Source organism: Fukomys damarensis, unplaced genomic scaffold (genome assembly GCF_012274545.1).
Source record: "Fukomys damarensis isolate Sample0158 unplaced genomic scaffold, DMR_v1.0_HiC HiC_scaffold_24, whole genome shotgun sequence".
NCBI lineage: Eukaryota > Metazoa > Chordata > Mammalia > Rodentia > Bathyergidae > Fukomys > Fukomys damarensis.
Window position 1 is genome coordinate 46176688 of NW_022900936.1, and position 9873 is coordinate 46186560.

The window sequence follows — 9873 nt, forward strand, 5'->3', positions numbered from 1 at the left end:
TTTTTTTTTTTTTTTTTTTTTGGTACCAACGATCAAACTCAGGAACTTGTACTTGGGAGGCAGGTGACAGCACCAATTCCTGTCTCATTTCTCTAACATGATACTAACTCGACTTTCACACAATATCTCTTTTTGGAAATCATTTGGAAAATACTGTGCTGTGGCTCATAACCTATTGCTTTTTTCCCTCATGTTTTTTATTGTAGTCATATCTGTTAGGAAAAAGGAGCAGAGTTCCCAAGGTTAATGGGTCTAAAATGTGAGAAAAGCCAATGGCAGAGCAATGTGGAATCATCTTTTACGCACTCTGCACTTCTATGGAGCTGTAAGAGGAAAAGTTTGTAGCTGCATTAGAGTCTGTGACTACTGAACCACTGCAGTTGTGGCCAGGCTGCTTTGGAAACGATGATATCGAGGCAGTGAGTTACGAAGCCATCTCTGTTGCAGCGGGGCTTTGAGGTGGGGCTGTTTGGGAGAGTGTTCTGGAGACTGGAGATGGTCTATTCTGGGAAAAGCAGCTTGAGAGAGGGAAGCTTGAACTGGTTAAGCTTGGTTAAGATGGTAGCACCCTACTTCCTCCAATATCTACATCCATCTATCTAGCTATCTATCCATCTATGTACTATCTAGGGCTCATGAGTACAGCACATGCCTAACATGTGTGAGGTCCTACCCCAAATATATATGTGCATATATTGTGAACTTTTGAATTTTAATCCTTTACAAGTGTGCAGTTCAGCGGCAGTAAATACATTTCCATTGTTGTACAACTATTATTACTATTTCATCTCTAGAACTTTACAATCCTCTCATATTGAAATTCCACACCCATTAAACAACAATTTCCCATTCCTTTCTTTCCCTACCCACTGGTAACCACTAGTCTACTCCTATCTCTATGATTTATTGTAGACGCTTTATATAGGCAGACTCATAATATTTGTTCTTTTGTGCCTGGTTTGTTTAATTCCCAAAGTTCATTTATTTGTACAATAAGTCAGGACTACATCCTTGTATACTTTCACTATATTTTGCTTGCCATCTGTTCATAAGGACTTGAATTGCTTCCCTTCCTTTTAGGTTATTATCAATAATGATGCAATGGACAAAGGAATACAGGCATCTATGGCCCTACTTTCAAGTCTCATACTTGAAAGGTAGTACCTATGAGTAGAATCGCTAAATAATATGTTCATTCTATAACTGGCTTTTTGAGGAACCACTAGCCTGTCTTTCACAAAACAGTTGCATCATTTTACATTTCCACCAGCCATGCGCAGGGTTCGAATTTCTCCAAGTTCTTGCCAAAACATATTTTTTTCCAGTTTGTTAGTCTGTTTTTTGTAGTGCTGATGATCAAATACAGGGTATCATGCATGCTAAGGAAGCACTCTACCACTGAGCTGTACTACCAGCTTTTTTTTTTTTAATAGTCACTTCAATAAGGTGGTGCTACACACCTATAATCCCAGCAGTTGGGAGGCTAAGGCAGGAGGACTCCCATGAGTTTGAGGCCAGCCTGGGCTACATGGTAAGTTCAAGGCCAGCCTGCACTACAAAGTGAGACCTTGTCTCAAAAAACAAATCAAAACAAAACAAAACAAAAAACCCCAAAATGTCACTCCAATAGATGTGAAGGGGTAGTTCATTGTGGTTTTAATTTGTATGTCCAAAATGATGACAGTGAATATCTTTTCTTACAAAAATAGGGCCACCAGCATGGAAGTGAGGGTTTATTTAAATAGGTCCTTTGCTGCACAGGCAGGACAGAGATGTGCACCACAGAGAGCCCTCTTAGATCAATAAGCAGTGAATAGCTTTTACGTGTTTACTGGCAATTTGAAGAAATGTTTATTCAAATTCTTCTGTGGGATGTGGTGGTGCATGCCTCTAATCTCAGCATTCTGAGATGCTTAAGCAAGAGGCTCACCAATTCAAGCTCAATCTGTACAACTTCTGGACATCTTCTCAAAATTTTAAAACAAAAAAAAAAAAAAAAAAAAACAAGGTAGGGTAGAATGTGGCCCAGTACAAACACCCTACATTCATTCCCCAGTAAAACACACACACACACACACACAGAAGTTTTGCTTGCTTTTTTGTTTTGAGATGGGGTCTCACTATGTAGTTCAGGCTGCCCTTGAACTCACTATGTAGCCCAAGCTGGCCTCAAATTGATGGTCATTCTCCTGCCTCAGCTTGCTAAGTGCTCGAATTACAGGAATGAGTCACCATGTATAGCTCTGCTTACTTTTGAATTGGGTTATTTGATTTTTTGTTGAGTTTTAGTTCTTTCTACATTAATCCCTTGACCGATATGGTTTTTTTGTTGTTGTTGTTTTGGTACTGGGGATTGAACTCGGGTCCTTGTGCTTGCAAGGCAGGCAGCAGAACCACTGAGCTAAATTCCCAGCCCTCTTGACCAATGTGTGATTTGCAAATACTTTCTCCCTCTCTAAGCCTGTTGAGTGTATTGATATTATCATTTTATGCACAAGTTCTTAATTTTTATGAAGTACAATTTGCCTGTTTTGTTTTGTTGCTTTGTGTTATCCATGAAATTGCCAAATCTGCTACCATAAAATTTTTCCTTGTTGTACAGTTAACTGTACTCTTACATTTAAGTCTTCGATCAATTTTCATACATGGTAAAGGCCCAACTTTAGTCTTTTCATGTAAACATACATTTCAGCAGGATTTGTTGAAAAGACTGACTTCCACCTGAGCCACTGGTGCATGGGCAGAATTCTTGCTATTAAAGAGGCTGTGGTGAGATGACCAGTTCAAGGCCAGCCCCAACAACACAGATATATAGCAAGATTTAGCAAAGAAAGAAAATAAAAGAGAGAGGAAAAAAAAAGTTAAACAGGATTTTTTTTTTTTGGTTTTTTCCTTTTTTTTTTGGACAGGGTCTCACTATGTAGTTGAAACTGATCTACTGATCTGGAACTCACTATGTAGCCCAGGCTGGTCTCGAACTCACAGCGATCCTCCTGCCTCAGCCTCCCAAGTGCTGGAATTACAGGCGTGCGCCACCACGCCCAGCAAAAGTTAAATTCTTAATGCCAAGAGATTTAAAGCAAAGTTGTAAGACACGTTAACTTGCAAATAATTTTCTCATAATTTTGTTTTGCCAAGTGTGGTGGCAAACTCCTGTAATCCTTGTACTCCGGAAGCTGAGATAGGAGACTCGCTGCGAGTCGAGCTCAGCTTGGGCTACATAGTGAGTTCAGGTAAGCCTGGACTACATAGCAAGACCCTATCTCAAAAAAAAAAAAATTAATTTTAATGAGTACACACAGTCTAAGAAGAAAGAACGTTGAGAGAAGAGTTTTTAAACTTTTCTTTTTTTTTTGAGACAGGGCCACACTATGTAGTTGAGACTGAACTGGAACTCACTATGTAGCCCAGGATGATCTCGAACTCCCAGCAATCCTCCTTCCTCCGCTCCCCGAGTACTGGAACTACAGGAGTGCACCACAATGCCCAGCTTTTCTTTTTTGGAGCCAAGACTTGCTTGCTCGCCACCGGAAGGTTTTCCGCGCCTTGCGTGACGTCATAAGGCAGCACCGGACGGAGAAGGCTGTACTTCCTGCAGCGCCTCAGGAACTTTCCGTTTTAAGGAGGAGACTCCTGCAGCGAAGAACTGGAAAGCCCGCGGTCAGCTGCAGCTCCTGGTTCTGAGCGGCTTTTCAGGCAAATCGTCAGCCACTGCAGTTCCTGCACCTTGAGCCTGCGGTAGTTGCTGTCCCTGAGCTTCTGGTAAACGCATGTTTCTTTCTCCTAGTGTGTTTTTTGCGGGGAGGATGCGACATTCCAAGTGCACGTAAGCGCATGTGCTCTAAGAACGCCGAAGATAAGACGGAACTCAGTGATTAAATACACTTACTAGTGCAGGACCTGAAACAAGAACAGTGTTTCCAAAAGTTATATCCTTGATCATTTATAAAATTTAGCTGTTTATGCCTGTAATTCCAGTACTAGGGAGGCTGAAGCAGGAGGATCGAGAGTTCGAGACTAGCATGGGCAACTTAGTGAAATCCTGTCTCAAATTTTAAAATAGGTAAAAGGGCATGTGGTGTAACTCAAGGTAATATACTCCTGGGTTCGATCCCCAATACGGCAAAAATAAAATTTAGGCCCTTGTTTCTCCGACATTCTGGAAGTGTACTGTTTACAAAGACAAAATTCAAAAGACTTTCTGCAGTTAGTATTTATTATTAAAAGAACACCAGGTCATATATTGTGGGGAGTTTAAAGTAATTTTTTTGTTGTTGGGGTTTTTTGTTTTTTGGTTTTTTTTTTTTTGGTACCGGGGCTCGAACTCAGGTCCTTGTGCTTGTGAGGCAGGCGGCGGAACCATTGAGCTAAATCCCCGTCCCTAAAGCAAGTTTTTCTTTAAAGAAATTTCTGAACATTTTTTAAATGTAAGAAATCTCAATCTAGGCTATTTATTAAGACGGGTTTTATTGTAAGGCAAATATGGCCAAATATTAGCTTCAATGGTAACAGTATAGACACATTTTTCCTTATGGAAGAGAAAATCCTTATCATTTAGTGGATAAATAGGCACTAGATGATTACAGTACGGTGTTAAAACTACCATCACAGGCACAAGGGGCTATGAGAATAGACAGGAGGCATACTTGCTGTAAATTATGACTTGAAGCCAGGCATGGTGGCACATGCCATAATCTCAGCACTCTACGAGGCTGAAGCAGGAAGATCAAAAGTGTAAACCCAGCCTGAACAACTTAGTGAAAGCTGTCTCAAAATAAAATTATTTTAAAGGAGGGAGGGTGCTGGAGGTGTAGCTAGGTGTGCAGGCCTTGTGTTCAATCCCCAGTATTACAAACAATAAAGTTCAAGGTGAAGAATAGCTTGGGATATATGGAAATATATACCTCAGTGATAGAACATTTGCCTAGCATGCACAAGGTCTTCAGATTGATCCCAAACACTACAAAAAATTAAAAGAAAGAAAACAGGTTAAAAAGAGGTGAATAGAGTCAAAAGTATTCAAAAAGTAGAGTGACTGTAACAAATGGATTAGGTATAGTTGTGACAAAACAGCGATGAAATGACCCTGTTTATAGCTCTAGCACCTGGTTTGAGAGCAGTGTCCATCCCTGCAATTTAACACAGGAGGAGAAGCAGGTTGAAAAGGAGTAATTTGTTACATTGGAGGTATCTTTCAGGTGTTAGTAATGAAAGCTATGGGAATATATCAGATCTCATGAGGAAATAGATTGAAAAATTTTACCTTTTATTTTATTTTATTTTATTTTATTTTATTTTATTTACCTTTAAAAGAAAGGCGTGGAAGGCTGGGGATTTAGCTCAGTGGTGCCGCCACCTGCCTCATAAGCACAAGGTCCAGAGTTGGATCCCTGGTACCAAAAAGTAAAGCGTGGGGAATACTGCCATCAGTCTTCAGGCCATAGAAGCAGAAAATAGAGGATCTTGCAAGGTCGTTCAATAAAACCAAGAGAAGGGCTGGGAATTTAGGTAAATGGCACCGTGTCTACCTTGCAAGCACAAGGTCCTGAGTTCAATCCCTGGTACCAAAGAAAAATAAACCAAGGGAAAGGAAAAATGTTTTCACATTTTTTTGTTTGTATTTTGTAAAATTTTTAAATTTTTTTCACTGAAATTGATGCTAGTTTCACAGTAAAGCATTTTCATCTTGTGGGCATTCATTTCTTTAGGGTAAAATGGTAGAGCTTTATATGTTTGTCCTAGTTTGGGACATTTTGTTTGATGATTTCATATCCTTTTAAGTCTGAGCTGGAAGAGTTTGTCGATGGGTTTTTTTTTTCCCACTTTGAGACAGTCTCACTATGTAGTTGTGTTGTTGCTTTTTAATCAGTATATCTGTGTGTGCTGTATTTATATTTGAAGACACAGAGGCATTGTTACAGCAGCTTTTAAGTGCTTTTTACTATCTTACAATCTTCTATCACTCTTCTGTTGTCTTCTTGTGTTCTCTTTTTTAGGATCTTAAGTTTGGCTCTGTATCTGGAGGAGACTGTAACATCACAATCTCAGCTATATATCAGTCATATATAACTTTGTTATCCAGTAATTTTTTTTTTTTTTTTTTGGTACCGGAGATTGAACTCGGGACCTTGCACTTGCGAAGCAGCAGAACCACTGAGCTAAATCCCAGGCCTTGTTATCCAATAATATTAATTCCATGGTCCTCTACATACAAATCTAAAAGGATCTTCAAGAGATCATTTTGGCTAAAGCTGTAATGAAATTAATGTCTAAAATAAGAATCCAAATAAGTTTTAAATTTTTTGCCTAGGGAGTGATCATAAGCTTTGTGTTTCACAAATCAGTTGCATTTGGTATCAAATTTGTATTTGCCCAATTTTACATTTGGAAGTTAAAATCTCTTTCTAATTGATTTTATTTATCTTCTTTTACAGAGTTTTTTTTTTTTTTAACATGTCTGTTTTCTTCAAAATGAATGTTAGTGTTGCTTTCTTAAGACCTCTTGCCAGGTTTTTGGTGCCATTTACCCTTTCAAGGAAGGGAAGGAATTTATATTCAACAATACTGCAGAGACATATGTCTTCCAAAATAACATTTGTATCTTATCCTGATAAGGAGAGTGCATCTCCTCCTAAACAGCTAGAATTGGATGAGTGGAAAACTACAATGAAATCTAGTGTGCAAGAAGCAGCTGTTTCCACAGTCCCAAGTAACAAGGATGAAGATGTTCTAGCTGCCACCAGAGAATTAATTGAGATGTGGAGATTGCTTGGGAAAAATGTACCAGAACATATCACTGAAGAAGAGCTCAAGACCATCATGGAATGTGCCTCTAAGTCATCAAAAATAAAATACTTAAATTTTTTGTATATTAAAGAATATCGGAAGAGAGCTAAGCAAAACAAAAAGGAAATGAAAGCAGCAGCAAAGGCAGAAGCAAAAAAGGACAACCTGTTAGAAACCACTGAAGAAGATAAACAGAAAGACTTTCTATTTCTTCGATTTTGGGACCAGAGGGAGAATATTGCAGTGGATTGGAAGTGTGCCCAGGCTGTGCAGTTTGGACAACCTTTGGTTTTTGATATGGCGTATGATAATTATATGAAACCAAGGGAACTGCATAATACTGTTACACAACTTTTAGAAAGTGAAGGATGTAACAGAAGAGATGTTGACCCTTTTCATCTTTACTTCTGCAATCTTAGAAAAGATAGTGCTTACCATATAGAGTTAGTTAAAAGGTATAAAGCAAAATGGGACAAATTGTTCATAACAGTAACAGAAAAGTCATATGTAGATTTATTTCCAAAGGATAATATCATATATTTAACTGCAGATTCTCCCAACATTATGACTACTTTCAAGCATGACAAAATTTATATAATTGGGTCATTTGTTGATAAAAAAATGCAGCCAGGTATCTCCCTAGCCAAAGCAAAACGGTTAAACCTGGCAACAGAATGCCTTCCATTAGATAAATATTTACAGTGGAATAGTGGTAACAAAAATCTTACCTTAGATCAAATGATGCGTATTTTGTTATGTCTGAAAAACACTGGTAATTGGGAAGAGGCTCTGAAATTTGTTCCCAACAGAAAACACAGTGGTTTTGTAGACATTTTTAAGCATCCTCCAGAGTTCATGAACAGACTGAAGAAGGCAAAGACTTTTAATTCATTCCCAAAAGGTACTTTAAGTAGAAAGACACAAATATGGCATAAAAAAACTGATAGCTTAAAAAGTAATTAGAGTGAAACTATAGTTGTATTTTTTGGTTTGTTTTGGTACTGGGGATCGAACTCAGGACCTTGTGCTTGCAAGGCTGGTGGTGGAACCACTGAGCTAAATCCCTGGCCTTATAGTTGTATTTACTAATGGAAATATAGTCCTGTTAGCAATTTTTTTTTTCCTTGTACCAGGATTTTTGCGGTGCCAGGGATTGAACTCAGGACCTTGTACTTGCAAGGTAGGCACAGTGCCACTGAGCTAAATTCCCAGCCCTCGTCTTTTTCTTTGAAAGGTGTTTTCGGCAGGGATGTTGCTCAGCGGCACTGTGTCTGTCTGGCAAGCACTAGGTCCTAATTTCAATCCCTGGTACCACAAAAAAGGTGTTTCCAAACTAATGCAAGTCTTTGCCTATTTACTTAAATCTCTACAGAACTTTGAAAATATATTTTGTTTATGATAGACATTTAATAATCAGAAATAACCCATGTTGGTTTAATGGAATAATCTTTACATGAGGCCAATAAAATAGTTGTACCCTTGGTTTGACTTTTGAATAGACTTCATTTTCCTTCTTAAATGTCTTTTTTTTTGATATTTTATCCAGCTGGGCATGGTGGCACATACCTGTAATTCCACCATTCAGGACGCTAAGGCAAGAGGATCACCGGGAATTTGAGACCAGTCTGGTCTAGGTAGTGAGTTCAAGGCCAGCCTAAACTGTAAAGCAAAATCCTGTCTCAAAAAAAAAAAAAAAGATATACATACATACATATACATATATGTGTGTGTATACATACACGTATATTCTTTTATCTATGTGATTACCCTTTCATAAAAAATTGATTTAGAAAGGTTTCTTGACTTTGGGTGGTGATTTACTCATTCAAGCATTGGTACAATGCTGGGCATGTCATAGGTATTAAGGTATATTACTTAAATGAATCTTGAAACGAGATCCCTTGACATGTCCTGTGCTTTCGCTATGCTATGAAAAATGAGTTTGAGCTGGGCGTGGTGGTGCACACCTGTAATCCCAGCACTCAGGAGGCTGAGGCAGGAGGATCACTGTGAGTACGAGACCAGCCTGGGCAGGGCAGTCTCAACTACATAGTGAGACCCTGTCAAAAAAAAAAAGAGAAAAATTAGTTTGTGGTGATAAAACTAATTTCTTCCCCTCATAAAAAAAAAAAAAAAAAAGGTTTATTTGGTTAATGTTGCTTGCAGTTATAGTGTAGTTTTCCTTTTCTAGGAAATACATCTGTTTCACCAGCAACAGGTTTTGAAAGGAAGCTACCATATTGTACAAACTTTGCACTATTGGCCACAGCTGGTGACAAAAGGGCACACCTCACACAGGCTTGGTTAGCCCTAGTACCCAGTCTCCCCTGGCCAATTGATTAGTTCAGGGATGACTAAGATAAGGCAGTCATAACCATTTCCCACAATTTTTGGACTTGAGAACTAAGCCTACATCATTTCCTTTCAGGTGATGGACTTTGATAGCAAGCTCTGGAATTGGTGGTAGTCTTGCCTTTTTTCTGTGGAGTAAGTCAGACTGTAGTAGGAGAAGGAGAATTGTACAGAAATAAGACCAATTTCTGGAGCTGTTCAAATATGGTTCCACTTTTTTGGGGAGGGGTTGAGACAGGGTCTCACTATGTAGTGAGACTGACCTGGAACACACTATATAGCTCAGTCTGGTCTCAAACTCAGCGATCCTCCTGCCTCAGCCTCCCGAGTTGCTGGGATTACGGGCATGTACCACCACGTCTGGCTGCCTGAATTTCAGCTCCTCACCTCACTACTAATTCCCACATCCTAGTTTCTTCATCCATACAAATGAAAGTGGTAGTAGTACCTCATTTAAAAGGTTATGATGATTTAGATTAGTTTCATGTTAAATATTCACAGATATACTTGTCATGCTTTAAGTATGAATAAATCAGATATCGTTGCCACCACACAAATTTTACATGTAAGGTGAAATAATTGTTTACCTTCTGTTTCCATTTTTTAAACCATCATTTGAGTACGTTTTTAAGGGTTATAAACAATAGCTATCATTAAGCAAATCCACCCCATGGTTAGCAGTGTATTAGAAATTTTACCTCAATTATCTTAATGATCTCAGTATTGCTAAAAAAA

At 38.7% G+C, this 9873-nt stretch overlaps 1 protein-coding gene across 2 annotated transcripts; it reads left to right on the forward strand.

Annotated features, from left to right (window-relative positions):
* Positions 1-3491: 3491 nt before the first annotated feature.
* Trmt10c (tRNA methyltransferase 10C, mitochondrial RNase P subunit) lies at positions 3492-7958 on the forward strand. 2 transcript variants are annotated; one of them, XR_778473.2, is made up of 2 exons: positions 3492-3762; positions 5997-6420. XR_778473.2 is itself a non-coding variant. In XM_010614717.3 (2 exons), the coding sequence occupies exon 2, from the start codon at positions 6454-6456 to the stop codon at positions 7747-7749; it is 1296 nt and encodes a 431-aa protein (XP_010613019.1). In that variant the 5' UTR covers positions 3510-3762; positions 6435-6453; the 3' UTR covers positions 7750-7958. The 2 variants fall into 2 exon arrangements, 1 of the variants encoding a protein (XP_010613019.1); XM_010614717.3 differs by lacking the exon at positions 5997-6420 and adding an exon at positions 6435-7958 and having other exon boundaries at positions 3510-3762.
* The last annotated feature ends 1915 nt before the right edge of the window (positions 7959-9873 follow it).

Excerpts from the sequence above, each read along its gene's own strand:
- Trmt10c (XM_010614717.3), top strand. The coding sequence starts at position 6,454 with ATGTCTGTTTTCTTCAAAATGAATGTTAGTGTTGCTTTCTTAAGACCT.